This window comes from Betta splendens, chromosome 3, assembly GCF_900634795.4.
Source record: "Betta splendens chromosome 3, fBetSpl5.4, whole genome shotgun sequence".
Lineage (NCBI taxonomy): Eukaryota > Metazoa > Chordata > Actinopteri > Anabantiformes > Osphronemidae > Betta > Betta splendens.
Window position 1 is genome coordinate 11,031,905 of NC_040883.2, and position 21,575 is coordinate 11,053,479.

Here is a 21,575-nt window from a genome sequence, read left to right on the forward strand (position 1 = left end):
ACAGGGCACACACATACAAACCCTGAAGTAATGCAGAGGAAGGATAAAAAGAGTCTTTAACCTGACAAATAGTGTTTATGTTGACAACGTTTATAACACACAGGGGTTAAAGATGACATTTCCCTGGTATGTGGTAGAAAAATGTGTAATCTGTAGTTCAGTTTCTAGACGCAAAATGACAATTGTCTGATCAAAATGTCTACAAAAGCATCAACCTTCATTACAAAACACAAAAGGCTCAACTGAAAACCAACTCATGTGTCTTTAGTTCATTTGCTCAGATCTGATCTACGTGTAGGCAACACTTGACAGACACTGGAGGAAGTCAGTCATCCTGGCAAACACTCGCAAACTTTCCCCTTAAAATGATTTGTACTGTCATGCTGCTGCCTCGGTTAAAGCCATAACAGATTATTCCACTGTGTGACATGATGCAGTAAACAGAGCCTACAGTGGTCAATGCTGTGGTGGAGATGTATCACAGGTCGGCAGCCTTTTAACGCAACACACAAACAGACCTCGCTAAGAGTCAGTTCACTGACTCAAAACCGAGCTGCAAAACCAATGACACACGGCTTAATGTATGATCATTTACCCTGCTGTGCTGGTTTCCAGACAAAACACCTGGATGACACACACACACACAGTACATCAGCATGTGCTGCGCTGCATTAGGCCACCTGTATCATGAATAATGAAGTGTGTACACTGTCAAGGTGTGGCAAAGTTGTGGCTTGCACCACATTTCAGAGCAACAAACTGAAGTTGTTGAGCACAAATATTATAAAGTAAATGGTATTATTGTGTGTAAGTAAGTGCATTTATTGTAGTAAATTGGACTATTTTCCCCTTATTTCCAAAATAATAATATTTTACTAAATTATTTTGATAATATAAGAAACAGCAACAACTAGATAAGATGAGGATTGGTTGATTCTGATGCCAGCATGTAAACAATGGTTTTTGGGATAAACTAATCTAATGCACTCAGTTGAAGAGACCCACTTTCTGTGCGTAGAAGGCCATTGAGTGTTTTATTTTCGAGTGCAGCTGTTCAAATATGATTGTGGCCTACACAGATAAAAAGGCAGGGAGGAAAAATACACAATGCCAGCCCCTGTGGTGCACTACACATAAAACATACAAAGTGACACACGTTAATTTACTCGCTGTCTCGTACCACCACCCATCTGACCCACACAGAAGACTCACAAGGAAAAGTCCCCCATAGAAAATTATTCACCCATAACAGCTTAACTTGACCTATTACAAGTGTTATGTTTAAGAACAGGATTAATGTATGTGGGTAGTCCTGTGATTCACTGTCTGCTGGGGCTGAGCACGCTACATCTTATGCCCCCATTTAAACCTGTAATGCTGTCTGAGACCATGAAAGGGGAATGCCACTGTTTGAGCTTTTTAATCAGCCATAAAAAAGAGATAAAGGTTGTGCTTTTTGACTTACACCACAATTTGCGTGTAATTACTTAAAATACGCCAATTTGAATTTCTAGGGTAAATCCTGACCTATTAAAGATGCTAGTATGTACAGTATCTTCTACATTGATTCATTTTGGTTCCCTAGTTACTATAACTGTAAAGACATTTTTCCTCTCCTCCTCTCTTTGTGTGGGTGTTAATGTGTGTTTGTGGTTTCCTCTCCCCAGGACGTCCTCCCTGCCTCCTCTAGATTGGCCACTACCAAGCCAATTCAGCCAATATGAACTAAAGATAGAGGTTCAACCCAAAGCCCACCACCGAGCCCACTATGAGACCGAAGGCAGCCGAGGAGCCGTCAAAGCATCATCGGGGGGCCATCCCATTGTCAAGGTAATGCATCGGGCCTGTCTCTCACATGCTCAACACTGTCATAAACCTACACTGTTTAATGAAGGTAATAAGTTATATAATTATGAACCCTGGGTATCAAAATGACCATAATGGGTTCTACTGAAACTTGCCTCTGATCGAACTGATCTATTGATTGTGTAGCATGAGGCTGACCAACATAGATCCTGTGCACTTATCGTTTAGCGCCCACTGTCTTAACCTCAAAGCCAAGATGTCAGCTCTTGATGCAAGTACTGATGAAATTAGACATGCAAGAAAGAGAAACAAATTGAACCAAACATATACTGGCTTAGTTTTTTTCAGTTTGCAGAGATTGGCCTCTGCATAGTAAAACATATATTTTACAATGTGTTTAAGAACACATTGTACCTAAAACATCAGGTGCTTGCTGTCAAGCAACAATAAATTAAGGGGTTTCACACATTTGCATGTGTGTATTGTCCCATGGATTCTGTCAGTCCACCTGTGGAAGCAGGTAGACAGGCAGACATCCAAGAGACCTGTCACTATAGCCTGGTCAGCTGGGCGGTCGTCATTCGATAGCTCCTGCAGGACTAAGTGAGCCCACATAGAGCTATGGTTGCTTTTATCTACATGAGAGTAGCAGAAAGAGTGAGAGAGCAATAGTGGAAGATTTCAATCCCATTAATATTTCAAATACCAGTGACAAACTTCCTTTGTGTGCATGAGCAGGCGGGGCCGTAGAGCTGGGCCATGATCATTGTTGTGGAACCAACAATGGCTGAGTTCAGACTGACAGTTCAATCAGCTGTTGAGTCAGTCAATAGGATTTGATCGGCATGCACAGCACAGTCCCGAGGACAGTTGCATTGTTGCTACTCTGCTAGCAGTGCAAATATGTAAACATAGAGTTCTTTAAAAATATAAGTAATACAGTAGCTATATGCCACCTGGGACAAGTAAATGCACTGGAAGCACAGGCAGTGTGTGTTACTTATTGTGTTGTTAACTGGCGTGTTTCTTATGACTACAGATTGAAAGTAGGTTAGTTCCTATGGCTGTCTATTTAAGTCACCACTCATTGTGCACAGTATTATTGTTTCTATATTAATTAAATATTACTGCAGTTAAACAGTTGTAGACACAAACTTTCCTCCAACAACAAGAGAGTCTAAATTGCTGCCATTTGTTGCTTTGGAAACAGACTATGTCCTCACACATTCAGCCATGCAGGCTCCCTCCAGGCCAAACATTAACCGTTTCAACCTCAGTTAGATCAAGATGCTATCCTGCCATATGTGACGATGCATAATTTAGATGTCAGATTTTTTTTAACCAAGCCACGGTTGCCCTCATTCATCAGGCCCAGGCAGAATTGTGTGATTATAACAGTTGCTGTGCATTAGTTAAGGACTAAGGAAAACAAAGACGAGGCAGTTAAAACACCTACACACTTACACCAACAGTCCTGACACCTAGTGCACTCAGTTTTACTGTAGTGTAAAGACGGCACACATATTAACGAATAAATATTGTGCTTGACCAGCAGTAAAATATGAGGACAATGCTAATAACAGCTGCTATCAGTAATGAAACAAGCGGTGCATTAATTCTGACTGGCCTAACTTAATAATGACTAATTATTCAAATTAAAAAATAACATGGAGACCTACAGAGAGACTGTAGTATTTGTTTAGCTGGAAAGACTCGGCCACAATTTGACCAGTGACAGAATGAGAACCAGCTGTATTTCTGATGAAACACACTTTTCGTGATCACACTGACAAGCAGTGTTGTCACTGATAGAGCAGGAGAAGCACAATGACATTTGCTTGTCACAAGCAGCGGTTTGGAGCGTTGTGTGCGCAGACAGAAAATGTGTGGGTGACAGAGGTTTGTGAGGGAGGAAAGTAGGAAGGTTGAGCAGAGTAGGCAAGTTTTTTTCTCCAGGTTATGTGTTTGACTTTTCTTTTCACACAATTTTAATTTTAATTTTAATTTGCAATAACACAACCCACCTTTGGGTCCACAGGGCCATAGTGTGCAGATGCGGCTAGATGGTATCAGCACTTGTCCAGCAGGTCTAACAGTCAGTCTTTATTTACTAAACAGCCACTCCACTATTGTTGGTCCTCTTGCTCTCTTTTTGATGGAGTATGCAAAAAAAAATATATATAGTATATTGAAAGGTCATTTCTCTACCCTGTGGTGTCATCACTGTTTTGTCCAAACACCATTACCTTGGAAACCACCACACTCTTTGTGCTTTGTATTTTAGTTTGAGGTCATCGGAAGAACACTCATTGTTATTCTGGATATAATGTCAGAGCTGTGTCATTTAAATTCAGCGCTAGATGATGAATGCCTTCAACCACTGTTTTGACCTGGTACATTTTGGATGTCAGGCTACGTAAAAGTGTTAACAAGCTGGCACATATTAGGTTTCTCAGGTGTACTGTAGGCGTGAAGCGAGCTTTTCCCTGGAGTAATATTACTGGTGATTACAGCCTCTTTTCCACGAAACTGAAATTCATAGATTAGACAATTTACCTGAATATAACTTATTAAATAAGGAACATTCTTTTATGGCAAATATTTGGAGCCCTCAATAGCAGTGAATGCCACTGGGTGTCACTCACTATGGCCTGACAAACACATTGTGAAAGGAAAAACAACATTGTGTAGATAGTGCAATAAAAGGAATGTTTATGCCATTATGCTTAACGTAATCAGACTCTCTAAAGCTGTAACTTCTTGAAGAAACAGAAAGGACTGTGTGAACATCCAGGTTACCTGTTCATCAACAGGTCATTTAAAAGCCCATTAGTAGATAAACAGCGCATTTAAAAAATGCAGCTGTGCTTTCACAAGGACTTTAGTCCGTTTTGTTGATTGGCAGACATGATTGTGGTGAGGAGCTTTGTGGCGAGATTACCTGTAGACCTCAAGTAAAGAAAACATTTAGAGGATCTCTTGTCTAGTGGCACCGTCCAAAAACAGGATAACTCCTCAGGCAAAACGGTTGTGTTAGTGTTTCAGCATGGCTGTGCAGAAGTTAATAGCTCTGTGGAGAAGCAGTTTTAGGTCAGTGATTTCTACTCTGTGGTTTTGGGCCTCAGACACAGGATGTAAGAGCTATTAAAAACTGTAGCAACAGAAAATAGAATAGAGAGAGACCCCAGCATAGAGTTAAAATAACGTAGAGTTGGTGTATTTAGCCGAGCGGATGTTAGATAAAAAGACTTTTTTATACCCAAATAATAAAAAAAAACACCAACTCTTATTTTTAACACACCTCTGTTTTTTATCTTTTACCAAATTATTGTGAACAGTGAAGTGTATTTTATAGTAAAATACACTTTACTGCTCAGTACACATGAATACTGTATATACACATGAATACAGTTCATTTTAAAATGTACTACATAACATGTTACAGTATAACAGCCTGAGCTGTTTATAATCACTCTCCTTTGCAGGGTGGTTCTGTCTGTGTCTGGCTGACTGGTTGTTTTAGCCATTCCTCTGGGGCTAGATGCAGACCATAATCGGTACACCTGTTGCTAGGAGACATATAAGTCTAAAGCCTCTGACTGGCTGAGGTATCCTTGTGCGTATTTAACCAGCTTAATTGAGTGCTGCTGCACCCGCACAAATATAAGGAGCCCCTCTGGTATTACCTGCTGGGCTGCGGATAGAGCCAGGCATGCACAACACAAAAGGCTGCCCTGTACAGTAGAAACAAATGCACTGCACAGAATACACACCAAAGCTTTAGGCATAAGACCAGGCTTTATTAGAACAAGTCGGCAAAAGCAGACAGCTGAAAAAATATGATATCCATCTTTAAACCTGTTGCTGCAGTTAATAAATCCAAATGAAGCTGTGGTGTCTGGTGACAAAGATTTGAAAGGGAATATGACAGAAGCTGTCCAAGACGGCCTAATGTTTCCACCGGCTTGGATGCATTCAATGATTTTGATCCCAGTGCTTGAATGTATGGCCATGACCTAATTACCGCCTCTCTCTGTCTCTGTCATTCACTCTGACATTTTCAATGTCTTTAACCCTTTCTGTCCGTCTCACTACAACTCTTGACACATAGTGAAGCCTTTATTTAGCCGTACTGTGCCAGCTCTTTCTCAGTAGCACGGCTGCCGTGATGCAGAGACAACCAGCTGGAGTTAGTGTTGCTTTGCCCCCAGGTTGTATTTGATGTAAACATGTTGGAAGTTTGGCTCTCATTTGTTGTAATCAGGCTTAGTGTGCAGTGAGAAAACAGTCACTGGGGGGGATGTGTTGGCTCCCAGAGGTGTGTATGTGGGGGCGGGGGTGGATTAGAAGAACTGAGACCGGACCAGTCTAGCAAGGCCATATACAGCCCTCTTGCAGTGTACAGTAAATGCTGCTGTGTGTGTATGCGCGCACACACATTCATGTGCATGTATTGACCTTGTTTAAACAAACAGTCAACTGGCCCCCTGGCTCTCTCTGGCCTCCCCAGTGTGCTGGGCAAACACCGAGCCAGTGCGTGCATGTGTGTGTCCATAGATCCCAAGTCATGGTGCCACGGTGACACAGTAGAGAAACTACCGCCTGATAAAATGGACCCACTTGTGACCTTGACACCCGTTGCGACTGTTTTTAAATGGGTGGCACACGCGCGCACGAACACACACACACACACACACACACACACACACACACACACACACACACACACACACACACACACACACACACACACACACTGGCCTCTTTCTACACACTCACACATCACAAATGTTTCCAAGGTCTGTGTGCTTAAAGCTACACTTTGTAAGACACACACATTTTCCAGAATAAGCTTCAGAGCTGTAGTTTACATGAGTGTGAATGTGCGTAGCTGTTCGCTCACACACACACACACACACACGCACGCACGCACGCACGCACGCACGCACACACACACGCACACTCCTGCATACACAGAGAGCCTTACCATAGCAACAGAGGAGCAACACAGGGAAACACTTTCAGTCAGGCCTGACTGTGAAAAAGTGTCGGGTTACGGTGTAGGGATGAATCTGAGGTAGGTGTTGAGGCAGGGACGGAGAGGACAGAGTGACAAAGGTAAGAGAGGTGCCAGGAAGGAGAGAGAGGAGAGGAGAAAGAAGAAAAAGAGTAAATAGGAAGCGGACAGGAAAGGATCAAATGAGGATTAAGAGAAAATAAAAAGCAGGGGTGTGAAAAGAAGCTGTGTTTTGCAGCAGGGAGCAGGTGATGAGCTCCCTCTCAGCCGGTGCCATGTAAATATCTGATTATGACAACTGCTGCCACAGTTTTTTTATCTTCAAAGTGAGATAAGCTAAAAAAGTTACGATAAGCTAAAATGCTGGCGTGTCGGTGCCGCGGCGCCTGGTTTGTGTGTTTGCTGTGTTGAGAGATGTTTTCCCCACAGTCTCTTAGCCTTATTACTGGATCAGTGGAACAGATGAAGGCCAAAAATAAATTTGGACTTTATTTAGTGGGAGCTGAGTGTGTAACTGTATCCAGCGGTTTTATTTTAGGGGCAACAGTTCAGCCTAAACTATCCACAGCCAGAAGCAGCCGTACGGGTGGTTGCAGGCTTCAGCGAGCACAGGCCTCAGGACATGTGACCGCTTCTAATGTCAGGGTGGTTTAATATAAGATCTGATCTCTATCAGGCCTCAGTGAATCGCTGACTGACTAGCTGGGCTCAAGAGGAAGGTTGAGGACGTATAAGTGCAGAGACCATCCTGCTGTGGTATTTCACACTCAGGCATAGATTTAAGAGGTGGTGGAGGGAGACTTAGGAATGTGGCGCGAGTGAAGCAGCAGTGCATGTTGTGTGCATTTCCTCATTGTGGTTCTGCCCATGTGTGCTTGTTTATGTCCTTCTGTTTAGTGGTGGAGGCATCATTATATCATTACAGTCAGGAAGTGTTACTGTGGCTATAGTTTGTAAGTGTAAAACGGTCCAGGTAGGAAAACAAACTGCCTTAAAGTGATAGTAGAGGTAAAAACTACTTTCCACCTGCTGTGACTTGTTTCTTTTCCACTTCATCTGTTGTCAGTTATGTACGTACGTCAAGCATCAGTAGCAGCTCTGTAATATAAGGCACTTGATTTTTACACCTAATGTTTGTAAAGCTTCTCTGTCTGTGCCTGTCATCCAGATAATTAACATTAGACTAAACATAACATAGCTTTAGCAGCTGAATGACTCCAGCTGAGCACGTTTCACTGGGACTGTTAAACAGAGCCCTTTCTTTCAGGCCCTCTAATCTGGTTTTCCTAGTTGATTATTTGATTTGGTCCAACTGCTGGCCTGCTAAGTGTATGTTTGTCAACACTATGGCTCGGCGTCAGATCCCTCATGTGCAGAGATGGAGACACAGATACAGGAGGACACACATATCGTACTGGTTTGTGTGTTCATTGAAGAAAAGAGATTTAAATTTCTTTGGTGAAGCTGATCAAATGAATCCTAGAAAACGGAACATATGAATGTTTAGTCCTACTAGTAATTTTTTACACCCTTCTGTCCTCAGATTCCTCACTTAGCTCATTTTATGCTGTCTGGAACACACATGGTGCTGCAAATAAACATGGCCTGATTTATGGACACACAGCCATACAAGCATGCACCCAGACACATACGCACACATCCAAGCACCACAGTATTCCACAGCATGCAGACATGATCATAAAACAAGCTTTGCCACCCACAAGACTGTCGACTCCTGTGACTCCCGTGTTTCTTTGAACCCAGAATAATGGTGTCATTCAGGCTGGACCACATAATGACGTGTTAGCTTGTTAGATTCATACTTTCATGTGGCTGTTGAGCTCTAATGTGGTTATCAAAGATGAACCCATTACTGGTTATTATAGGGGCCTCATGTTGTTTCTGCAACTTCCTTCCGAATGCATTTTATGTGCCACATTTCCAGTTTGACATGGCTGATGCTGAGGATGGTGAAGTTGTTTGATCACAGGGACCTTTGTGTTTTCTGACCATCACCTCTATTGTTAGTGCAGCTCTCGCCTGAACCTTCGCCAGCTGACAGCTGCCTGTACGTACAGAAAGTAGAGATGCAGACAATGTAAGTTACTGAGCCGTTTAGTCATCCGCTCCCACCCAGACATGTCTCCATCACTAAGCAGTTAAAGCACATTTGAAACATGTGGTGGAGGAGTATCAGCAGACCTCAGGGTGGGAACGGTTAGCAAAGTAGCATTTGATTTATTAGCTCAACATGAGATGAGGTGACTTGTCTGAACCAGGTACTGTAGGTCACTGACCTTTTGGACTAGCATTCATCAGCCTTAAGCTTTTGTCCAACTACACTGGAACCTGAAGGGAAGCAAAAGCAAAGCAGATTCTGTCTGTAGAGAAGTCCACGCTCAGAGGCATCTCCTAACTAACGCACTGTTTAAGTAACAAAAATGTGAATGAAAAGGTCTATTTTTCCAAACCCAAAATAGATTTTTCCTTGTATTATTTTTAATTTAGCACCCTTTGGGGAACCAGTAGGTGTTTATGGAGTTCAGTAAGACAAATGTTCCTACATACAAAGTTTTTATTCAGCTCCCAACAGTGCAGCATTATAAAGGACTTAAGCTCCACTGCCTGCCTGCCTAGCATCTGCCTCTGGAGGCTCGTCCTTTCAGGAACTTGCTGTAAACACACCATATTTCAGTTTTTCCATAGCTCTGTTCAGCCAACCTGGCCGCATATTTTGACTTCTTGCACCTCAAGGGAAAAATACACAAAGATGTGAAAGTGAGCACAGCAGACCAGTAAATCCAATGAAAGCCAATGCTTCAGATTCTACCAGTCCTTTTGATGGACCTCTTACCACAGCTGGAAATAAGTTGTGCTTAATTTTTCTACTAACCCCGTGTTATGAATATTTTGAGACCAAGTTCGGCTTAGTCACTGTTTTCTCACTGCTTTGTTTCCAATTTGAGCCATTTTACTTGAGCTGGTTTTGGAACCGCGCATGACAAATCCCAAGCTACACCCTCGTTCTCGCCCTCCACTTACCACTGTCTTGTACCAAACACTGACACAGCGGTGCGTGACGCAAACCTGCAGGGAGGAAGGGGTCAGCAGCTAGCTGTGGTGGGGCTGAGGCTTGGCAGTTCCTGGAGTGAAAAGCAATGAAAGACCTTGTTCTTTTCTGCTTGCCTCAATGGGCCGCCCTCCAACTGAGCTGGAGGTGAGAGCTTATGAGGGCAGTGCGATGGGACTACGTGCGTGTGTGGCTGCCGTCACAGACTCAACAACAGCAGTGGAACTGTCTGACTACTGTCCCACAGAGGAGGAAAGGTCCTGTTCCCTTTCCATCTTACACCATCTTGTCGTTACTCGACACACACTTTACCTTTGCCAGACACCTCACCTGAATGAAACCCACAGTAGAGCCGCTGCCCGCCGCTCAGCACTGTGTTTCGAGAGGCTGTTGACATTTCTACTGGGAGGTTTTTCTTTTAAGTGCAATGCCATTAAAACTATTTCTACATACTGTATGTGTGTATGAGTCCAATTGATTGTTTCAGGTTTTATCTCTTTTTCTACAGTATGTTCTAACCATGCAGCTCGAGAGACAGACAGATTTTTTTGGCTTTTAAAAGATTACGGTGGCCCCAGCTGGAACAGTTGTCCTGTTAATGTGGTCTTGCTTGTTGACCAGACTTCAGTGTTTTCTTTCTCCAAGGCACACATGCTAGGGGAAAAACTGTGAGAGAATTAGTTAGTGTCAAACTGTTCAGAGGCCAAAGGAGCAGATGACTCTCCGTTGGCCCTGCCTGGAGTCTTGCAACACCCTCGGCCTGGCATTTCAAAAAAGGTGCCCGTCTTATGTCTGTGGAAGGGAAGACAGTTTTCCTTTGTTCACACCTGTCATCTGGACCCCACAAACTCACATCTGTTTGCATTCTGTTTTTGTGCCTCAGCTCATTGGCTACAGCGAGAAGCCCGTCAACCTGCAAATGTTCATTGGAACAGCAGACGACCGTTACCTTCGGCCGCACGCCTTCTACCAGGTGCACCGGATCACGGGGAAGACCGTAGCCACCGCCAGCCAGGAAATCATCGTCTCCAGCACCAAAGTTCTCGAAATTCCTCTCCTGCCCGAAAACAATATGTCAGCCAGGTGAGAGTCAGAAGCACTTCAGGGTTACGTGACTCAGTTACGGACTCACCACCTTGAAAAAAGCTCGTCTGGTGAATAAATAACCACGTTTATCATTGTACAGGAGTGGAACATAATTAAACTACCAGGAGAGTCAGGCACAGAAGGAAAATATGAGGGTTTCCCATGGAGTAAAGAAACAACTTTTATTTGAATATTTATGATGCTAATTATTCAAGTGGTTATATTTCTATTAGGTCTGCTTTTATTTACAGTAGAATTAGTAGGGAGGGATTTTTTTATTTACAGTCCTAGTAAATCATCTTCACGGCCACTTTTAATTCATGATTCAGCACCTAATTTGCCAGTGCCCAGCTGGGTTTGTGGTTGGTTTTATCGCTCCCAGGCCCTCACTGCTTAAATATATCATTGCCGTCCCAGTAGTTCCATATGGAGCCAACTAATTTCCCTCTGCCTTGCAGTATTGACTGTGCTGGCATTCTTAAGCTGCGGAACTCCGACATTGAGCTGCGGAAGGGGGAGACGGATATCGGAAGAAAGAACACACGGGTCCGTGTGGTGTTCAGGGTACACATCCCTCAGCCCAACGGCAAGGTGCTGTCACTGCAGGCCTCCTCCATTCCTGTGGAGTGCTGTAAGTGTCAGCTTCTCTCACACACCCAAAATGTGTTCATTCATAAAAATGTATACAGGAAATGCGCCAAAGGCAAGACACAAACAGACCTTTGCACGTCAGTGCATGTGCGACGTACATGCACACAAAGAGTACAATACAAATATCTCACTGTGATCACTCTGCAGATCTTCTCTAAATGCTTTCTGAAAGACATTGATATAATTCAGTTTATTATTAAGGCCACATTTTTGTAACTGCTTATTTCACTGACTCTCTGTGGATTATTATGGTTGTCAGTGTGAATTAACACAGCTCAGTAAATAATTATCCACTGTTCTCCTGAACACCCACCAGCCCAGCGTTCAGCTCAAGAGCTGCCCCAGGTGGAGAAATCCAGCCTGACCAGCTGTCTGGTCAACGGGGGAGACGAGATGGTCATCACAGGGTCTAACTTCTTCCCAGAGTCCAAGGTCATCTTCCTGGAGAAAGGCCCTGGTCAGTGTTTACACAACCCTACAGAAGACACCAGTGTCAGTTATGGTGTCAGAGAGGCGACTAAAAACAAAACGTGTCATTTATGTAGTGTGTTGCAGAAAAAAACATTTTAATTATTACATTCTAATCCTTTTAATTTTGGATTTTCTCAGACATGTCTATCTGTTCAGAAATAATTCAGAAATTTTTGACTGGTGTTAGTAAGTTATTGAGCAACTAATACTAGTTTTCTTTATTTACAGCATTTATTACAGTATCTTTAGAGAAACATTTTTTTATCTTTTGTTTTACATTTTCATCACTATACTGTATAACACAATGGACGGATGCTATGAAGGTACACAAACTAATCTGTGTAGGCACATTTAGGCTTTGTTCTAGTGTTTGCTGTTATGAAGCCAGTGAGGGATCACTGTCTTGAAATCAGGCCCAAAGCAGAGTGAGGCTCTGTTTCTTGAAATCAACATTTGTTTTGTTTTAAACGTTGCTTGTGCCTTGGCTAAAGAGATTATCTAGATTACCTGGTTAAACTCCTCGTGCTTTCTTTTAAGTCTGTGCTCTTTTTGTGCCTTATCTCTGTCCTCTTTTGTACATAATTCCATAATCATAACACAAGTAATAGCTGCTCCCTGTGGTGGAAATTTTAAATGGAGAACATTTGTTGAGCCAGTCTCTGCCTGCCCAAAGTACCTTTAGCTTAAGCAGCAGCGGAGTCAAGTTCACACATGGCAGAAAGTTGAGCAGTGATGTCTTAGTATTTGAGAACTATTCACCTGAGATTAAAAAAACAAGCTGGGTGAAACAACTTATTTGTGCTCACAGTTAAGTCGTCAGAGAGCAGCAGCAAGTGGAATTAGAGAGGTGCACCATGGGTAGAGAGGCTCCATGGGGCATGAGAGCAGTGGACTGTGGGCAGGAATGTGAAAAAAGGGGGGGAGATGATGTGGAGTAGCTTTGTGAAAATGGTTCCCCTCATCATGACTAATTCATGTGCTTAAGCTCAGAGTAGTAACTGATTGGAGTAAATATACTGTAGGAAAAACAGAACTAGAGGCAGTGACAGATATTTTTCCACAATCTGTTATAATTGAAATTGTGGGGTAGATTAACGAGGAAGGAGAGGTCGACCTATTGTTGCTAGAACAGAGATTATAGGGTGGCACTATACATGACCTAACTATATACAGACACACATTCTCATACGCGAATCTAGTTTCAGATAGATGATTCTAAAGCTACAATAGAAAAGTCGGGGCTTTGATGTCTTCTGGTCTGCATGGCCTTAGTGGTATGGTTGTTTCCTTACCTTTATGTGCAATATAGTTTACTTTTTGAATTTAGCACAGTTGTTTTGAACCAAACTATCACATTATATTACTGTCTTATGGTTCAAAGTTGTTCAAATGAGCTTTTAGGAAGTAGGGAAAGTTTAAAAGGAAATAAAAGGAAGTAGGTTAATGTAAAGGGACTGCACACTGAAGTATTACTTAAACTTGGCCAAGAATAATATGTGCTAGCAGGGCCTGCACAGCATGCACTCATATATATATATTTAGTACTGAAAGATAAGAAAAGTATTTCAGTTATTAAAAGTCATCAGACATCGAAGCTTAAATTGAGTCCATAATTGGTATAAGTATTTCAACTTTACAAGGACGGGTGTTTATATAAAGTAGTGGACTTTAAAGGCTGTGACACTTACTGCTCTGAGTAGTGACGAATGCAGGGCTCTGTAGGCGAGGGCTCCCTTCTCTGCTGAAAGTTCAGCAGCTGTAGATGTAAAAACCCACTGCAGCAGAAATAGTGATCAGGCTCTCTATGTTTGTGCGACTGTGCGGCGCGCTGAGAGCACGTCCTGTTCCTACCTGACCGGGCTGCATTGGGAGCCTGGATGATCAGACTTATTGTCCTGGTTTGGTATGAGGCTCCTGTCGGTGCTTGTTGTCTGACAGAGCATGTGGGGCCCTCGCTCATGCCTGTTGAATGTCAACAAGCTGCACTGCAATAATGCGCTGCTGTCAGCTGCAGTGACACTCAAGGTCATTTGTTCACTGGAAAACAAATAATTTTCCACTTTTTACAATTACAAGTTGAAGTCTTCTTGTGCAATGACAGGACTTTCATCAGCGGTATGACTGCTTAATGTGCCAGTGGATTACTAAGGATAATGTCGGGGGGAGATCACACACACAAAGCTGCTTTTTAGTTAGAAGCCGAACGTTACAGGGCTTACGGTTGAGCGCATGCTGGGTTAGACTCTACATCTAGGCCAGTCCTCTGCAGACACACTGCAGATGCCTGACAGTGGTATTTGGGGGAATCCTTCTGGTTTTTCAGGAAGGCCATGCAGGTGCAGAGTATGCTTGCACCATGTGAGCACCATGAAACAAGCAACTGAAAATGAATTTGCCTCCTCTGAAAGTCACTTCAGTACAAAATCACTCGTCAGTGTTTTCATTCTTCCCGGTGCTGGGATGACTGAATTCTTTTAACCACAGAAAACTTGACAGAGCTTTCACCTTAACGGTTTCCTCCTAAGATGTCTGGCCAAAACGTTAGGTCCCTCAAAGGAAAACTGGTTGGGGCAAGCAGTATGTAAAGACATTTGAAAATAAATAGAATTATTCCACTGCTCTCAAACAAACAGGACATTTGTCTATTAGATTACTATTTAATAGCTGCAAAGTTTCTTCATGGGGCTCCTTGGTCTTTAAAAATGACATCATTTTAGATTTTTACTTTTCCAGAACAAATTGAAATTCTGTGCTTCCCTGAAGACTAGCTGGGTTCTTAACCTCTGTCTGTTCCACAAAGCACCGCACAGTGACATCATTTTCAGAAAACCGAGAACGAGAGCTTCACCAGATGGGCGAAGCTCATTTAAAAAACATCATGCTGAACTTCAAAGGGAGCCTGGATTCAAAGAAAATATGTACTCATAAGTGATCATCTGTTTTCTGCTGTTATTAATGCTTTTGTACTGGTTACCTGTTTCCTATGTGAATAGAGTGTGTGTTTAGAGTGTAGTAGTGGTGTTAGTTTTGCTGGTAAAGCTAGGTTGTTTCCCTAGTGTCACAAGGAAAAGTCAAAGGTGATGTTTCTTCTACTGTTACTATAAAAACGTAATGTATCTAATCCATTAAAGTTCAGAGCCTAATGATGCACACTAACATTTGCAGCTCTTGAGCTTATGTGTGTTGTGTCTTTCAGATGGGCGGCCGCAGTGGGAGGTTGAAGCAAAAATAATCCGAGAGAAAACTCAAGGAGTAAGTTCTGAGAATTAATTGTCTGCAGCAATGTTTAACTTGCAGTTAAACATTGTTGTAACCCTTTGTACACATATTGGCATCATTATACATTGTAACGGTTCTGTCTTCATAGTCGTGCATTGTGGTGGAGGTTCCTCCCTACCACAGTAAGGCAGTGGGCTCAGCCGTGCAGGTGCAGTTTTATGTTTGCAATGGCAAACGGAAAAGGAGCCAATCGCAGCGCTTCACGTATCTGTCAGGTGAGAGAGCTCTTAAACGTTTAACATCCATGGGAAATACAGTCAATCTGCAGTTATTAGGCTCTGACAAGTCTTACTGTGGGTGCCTGTGGTCTGTACTGGGCCTGTACTGGGCCGGTACTGGGCCTCCCCAGGTAATGATGAGGCGTTTGATGGGTCGTAAGACGCTTGTGGTGTTGCACACATCTCCGCTTACCTCATTTCTCCTCATCTCTCCCCAATGAAAGCGTCTCTGTGGTTTAGAGGCTCTCCCACCAACACCTGCCACCAGTTTAACATCCAAAGCCTCCTCAGATTCCCAGACAGCTTTTTCCTCATATTGACTGTATTTGCATGAGGTTTTATGATGCTGATCATTTGCTGTCTAGGAAGCTCCTACTACTCACAGGTGTATTGTTTAATAGAATCCTTTTAACAACAAGTTAATGTCTAATTCCTGTGTTGCTGGTTGATATTGTTATTGTACTTTATTTCTCTTCTTCACGCCAGTCAAACTGAAAATGCTGTTGGCGGAATATATTGACTTGTGAGCATTTTGTGCAACATATCCAAACCCTGAGTTTTACCGCAACAATGTGTGTGTGTGTGTGTAAGCGGCCATGCCCTTCCACCCACCCAGCCTTTCTCTTTGCAAGCACGCCCACTCGGCACAGACAGTTCCTGTTTTCCCCGTTGACAGTTAAAGGCAGCCAATCAAAGCAAAGTGAGATAACCCTGCTCTGTCAGTCAGGCTGGGTCGCTGACACCGCTAGTATCACCACGGACACCGCCTGCTTCATTGTGGCCAAAAAAAAACAAGAGCAGTTCAGGTTTTATCATGGGTCTGTCTGCAAAGACCTTGGCCTAATTTAAAGATGAATTCTGTGATGATTTAATGGAAGAAAAAAATAAGTTTGTCTGTTTTGTTTGTATAATGTAAATGCTATTTTCATTCATTATTCATTTCTAAAACAACTAATACGATCATCCGCCCTTCCCCTTAATGTGCCCCGGGCTCCGTTTCTAGCTCGAGTAAACGTCGTTTGGCCTTTTTGTGCCTCCTGCCTCTGAATCCCAGAGGCAGGACGGGGTGAGCAGAGGGCACGGTCAGTCAGCCCATTTGTTGTGTGGGTCTGATCTGAGCTTGGGGGCATTCAGCTTCTCTACCCACACAACATTTCAGATGATGGCACCCAGACTAACAACATATGCTCTCCCTCTGATTCAGAGCTGGATAAAAATAAAACTCAGTGTCACAAGACACCAGATTGGGAAATAGGTTAGCGATTGGTGTAGTGGAGCTGTGAGCTGTCACAGGAAAATAGAATGGCCCCATTTTTTATCAGAATGTCATCTGGTTTCTGAGCGTGATCCTTATATGTTAGATGCTGTTTTTTAGACAGAGATTTTTTTATTGCCCTTTTTATTTATTTAGTAATTTGACTTTTTTCTTCACTAAAACGCTATAATTGTAGGTAATACACTGCAATAACACTGTCAGTGTTGCACTGGTTTGTAAATGATTCGATTTACTTCGTCTTCTCTGATATTAATGTTCACATCCTTGCACCCTGTTTCTCGTTCTTTCTCTCTGCCTTTAGTTATGGTGAAACAGGAGCACAGAGACGAGTTGGACCTTCCTGCTGTACCCCCCATGTCAGTGCCCCTGGCACACACTGCCAGTCTGGTGTGCACCCAGCTGCCTTCTCCTGAACAGGGCCACCCATCGGACAACCTTCTGTCCAGCTCCCCTCACGGCCTGGCCGCGGGCTCCGGACCTGGCCTGCTGCCCCTGCAGGCCCCCTGCCCCTCGCTGGGCTCCCCTTCTTTCCAGCACCTGCCTCACCTCCAGGGTCACAGTTTGCACCACCCCCCTGCAGACTGCCACATGACCTTCCTCCCGAGCTCTGCTCCTGCTCCTCCTTCTGCTCCTCCTCGACCCTCCTACCAGCCCATTCAGCACAGCCACAGTCAAGTTCATAGCCTGTCCTTCAATGGCCAGTCCAGCCTTCCACCTCAGGGTTATGAGAGGATGCCCTTTCAGCAAAGCGCCAGTGCAGCCTCACATCCAATGGGCATGGGAATGGTGTACTCCTCCTCCCCCTGCTCCTCGCCATCAGCTCCCTCCTCTTCGGGCGCCAATCCCATTGCTGGCTCTCCCCAGGGTCAGCAGCCCCTGCTCTCCCCCTCATCACCGCACCTCCACACTCTTGGAGGCTACCACTGCTCCCCGAATCCCACTCAGGTTCCTTCACCCAGTGGTCACCCTCTTGTAGCGCAGCACCCGTCCCAGCTGCAAAGGGCCATGGGCTACCACCCAGTGAGTCAGAGGTCAGCATCCTGCCCCACGCCGTCCAGTGCTCCTCCCCCACGGATGATCCCCTCTCCACACTCCGGGCCTTCCTCCCCTCAGCTCCACTCCCTGCCCTACCAGTCACCCACCTCTTCCTCATCCCCTACTTCGGGCGGCAGTCCTTTAGGGCCCCTGCAACAGCAGCCTTCTCCTCAGGCCACCAGCCCAGTGATGGTGAGCTTGTCCCCCGCAGCAGCAGGCCCTCTGGTTCACCCTGTAAGCCCACAGGGGCCATTCTCTTCGGAAGGGGAGAGGCTGAACATCAAGCAGGAGCCGGAGGACAGGGAGCCCACCTTCCGCTCTATTGGCCTACAGGACATCACGCTGGATGACGGTAAGTCTACTCCCCACCGCTGCTCCATTCACGGTTCCCCTTGTTCAGTTCTTTTTTCTTTCCCTGGGTCCGTCTTGTTGTTGCTGTCATTATCACATTTATCGCCCTCTTCTTTTACTCGGAATATTTAGAGAGTGCATGTCTAAAACAAGGATCCGCTGAGGGATTAAATTTACCTAACAAAATGTGATGCACAAGATAAATTTGTATCTGATGATGTAAAACAATACAGATCAGCAGTTGTCTTTTTTAAGGGGCTGAAACCTGGATGTCTGATTACAGTGATAGCGTTTCATCTGCCATTGCAGCCCACAGTTGTGTACACAGGTTCATTAGTATTGAATGACATAGATGCAATTGGACTGATAACAGCAGTATCGTATTAAGGGGGCGAATTGTAAACTGCCTGGCTTCTGTGTGTTTGGCAGTCGTTTGGTGGTGAATTATTACACTTGTGTACTTTTTTAGAGGCAGAGTATTGCATCATTTGGTGCTACCCTGCAAACATTGATCACAGAGACTACTTGTGTGCAGCAGCAGTAATTACATCCTGTGTGTTTGTGTGCATGTGAGCATGTATGTGCGTGCAGTAGCAGCTCTAATTAGGATGCCTGGGAGAACATGTTGACCTAACAAGCGCGTGCATTTAGCAGCCTTTCCTCTCATCCGTGAATGCTACTTTACCTGAAGCTCTTCTAAATCATCTACCTCCTCGCCTGGATTTGTTAACACCAATGCCGTTTTCAAATGAGGGCTATAAAGAGTTAAGGTTAATAAATAGCCCAGTGAAGCCGTGTCAGGGAGGTGTGATATCGCACGCTAGCAAGGATCAGCCTGAGTAACACAAAGCCATTGTCAGTAAGTCATGTGTGAAAGCGCATCAACCACAATACTTATGCATGCGCACACCCGTACAATGGTTTGGACGTGTAACATGTGTAGAACACCCTGACGGAGGTTCTGTCACTGCTGCATTTTTTACAAGCCACATTGAATCTGTCTTCTCAGAAAGGTCTGTTACACTGGTGTCTCAGACGTACAGGAGATGCTCATACAGCCTCCACAAGCAGCCGGCTGCACTAGCTCTAAAAGTGTGAGAAAAGTTTGTGAGTGACACGGTTCAGGCAGGAATGTGAGCTCTCCCTTTGAGCTGCTGCCTAAAAATAGCTTTCTGTGCCAGCCCAGCTCTGTAGGCCATGTTTTGAAGTAGACACATGGAGCTTCACCCAGCTCTGAGTTTTAGAAAGTCGCGGCACTCTCTTTTAAGTAGACCACCTCTACATCAGCTTGACAGTCGGATGTACAAACACGCCAACATATGTAAATGTAGACTGGTGCAGCATAAACCATGTGTCTGAGGTTTTACACCCAAAGTCATCTTGACTGAAGCCTTAGAAGGATTCTGCATATTTAATGTTTCCAAGGCAGCGTTTATGACCACTGGGCCTGAGCATGTAATTAATACTCCTTAAGCAGGACATACGACCTTTGGCTCTACAGTTAATAAGCAGAAGTAAAACAACCATCACCGGAGGAGGTTTCATCGCTTTCCTCCCTGATAGAATACGTCAGAATACGTGAGCCTGTAAAGGGTTTTAATACGAAACTCCGAAAAATGTCTTTTTGCATCATGTGACAGTCCTACATAGATAAAATGAACCACCGCAATAGTATCACAGGCTTGTATCAGTGGAACGAGAGGGATCACAAGCGCGCGAGGCTATAAAACCGCTCCAGCTAGCAAGCAGATGGCCCTCGTGACGCACAGCAGAGCATGCCTGGGATGTGTGTGTGAGAGAGAGGGCCGGTGTGCTGTGTTTATGTGTATCTGTTTGATGTTGTGGAAGTGTGTGTGTGTGTGTGTGTGTGTGTGTGTGTGTGTGTGTGTGTGTGTGTGTGTGTGTGTGTGTGTGTGTGTGTGTGTGTGTGTGTGTGTGTGTGTGTGTGTGTGTACAAAGCAGGAGACACAGGAGGTGAGAAAACAGACTGACAGACAGATGGACAGACGAGTCGAAGATCCAGCTCCACTGCACGGTCTCTCAGCCTTGCTTCAATCTGAGATGCACTTGCTCTTGGATATTTAGGTGAAGATATGGAATTGGGAGAAATTATAATTAAGAAAATAATTGCTTGCTATGAGCAAAACGTGAAGACAATGCATTAGGATGGCCAAGAGAGAATATGGCAGCAATAAAGGACAGGACGCATGTCGCACCAGCACTGGTGCATCCTTCATGTCTCCATGAAATATTATCAGGGGCCAGTTTGTGATGGTCGCCGTTCAGCTCATTCATGGAGGTTATTAAAACTACAAATCCACGTTTTATTTACAGAATTTAGGTTCACAGAAGCAGCACAAACGATTAATTTCAGGTCTGACAGATCTTCGTAAACATGTGTTGAGCTGCTGGTGATTTAAAGGCGGACCCTGGGAGGATGCTCACACCAGCCTCAGCTCACAGCGATGCCGTTGAGGCTCCTGTGCTGCCGTTCACTAATTAATCAGCATGAAGACACTGGTGTTTACAAAGCCACGCAGTTATCGCAGTGTCGATGTGTGTGTCTCACCCAAAATGCACGGCTGCCTCAAACTGAGAGCACAGCTTTGAAGGTTAATAATAGGCGAAGCCACACAGCCTGCCTGCATGACCTGAGAGAGAGAGAGAGAGAGAGAGAAAGAGAGAGAGAGAGAGAGAGCACTGAAACGTCCTGAGTGGTAATCACACATATAGTACACGTAGCCAGAGGAATGACAGGAGTCACTCTGAGGCTGCTGACAACCTACGTTCATGGATAAGGAGACAAAACCCACAGGACAACGAAATTCTACGTAGTTCATCCCCTGCTAAATGAACCATGGCTGAGGAGTAAATGAGTAAGATAACTGGAGAGAAACACCGGTGAATATTAGATTCACCCTTGAATCTGGTTGGGTCCCAGAAGAACTTTTATGTACCTGCCTTTTTCATTTAATCAGCCATCGTCACAGAGATGAGCACACAGACAACAGACACAGATTCAGGTTCTAATATGTTCATATGCGCCTGCCACCGCTAGGAAATGTAAACATAACTGTGGTCGATTAAACTGTGATTGCAGAGCGTATAAATCAGAGTCTTTGTTTGCCACTGAGCAATAACACAGAACTTCCAGTGGAAGGAAACGAGGTTTCCATCGAGTGCTGCTGCTGCTGCCGCTCATTAAAACAATGGCAAACATTCGCTGATCTTTTCCCCTGAAACTAGTGGAAACAGACGTTCTGTGTCATCTTTCCATCCAATTACAGCTTCACAGAGTCTAATGCAGAGGCTGAA

At 44.2% G+C, this 21,575-nt stretch overlaps 1 protein-coding gene across 4 annotated transcripts in view; it reads left to right on the forward strand.

Moving 5' to 3' along the window:
• nfatc3a (nuclear factor of activated T cells 3a) overlaps positions 1 to 21,575 on the forward strand; it is a 42,940-nt gene that overhangs the window by 15,699 nt on the left and 5,666 nt on the right. For 2 of the 4 annotated variants that reach the window (XM_029145418.3, XM_029145416.3), the window contains exons 3-9: positions 1,668 to 1,830; positions 10,777 to 10,976; positions 11,438 to 11,610; positions 11,947 to 12,087; positions 15,298 to 15,353; positions 15,469 to 15,595; positions 17,176 to 18,261. In XM_029145418.3, coding sequence (XP_029001251.1) covers positions 1,668 to 1,830; positions 10,777 to 10,976; positions 11,438 to 11,610; positions 11,947 to 12,087; positions 15,298 to 15,353; positions 15,469 to 15,595; positions 17,176 to 18,261 — 1,946 coding nt within the window. Of the gene's footprint in view, positions 1 to 1,667; positions 1,831 to 10,776; positions 10,977 to 11,437; positions 11,611 to 11,946; positions 12,088 to 15,297; positions 15,354 to 15,468; positions 15,596 to 17,175; positions 20,346 to 21,575 lie in introns of those variants that run through there. The other 2 variants (XR_008694302.1, XM_055507606.1) reach the window with 2 other exon arrangements.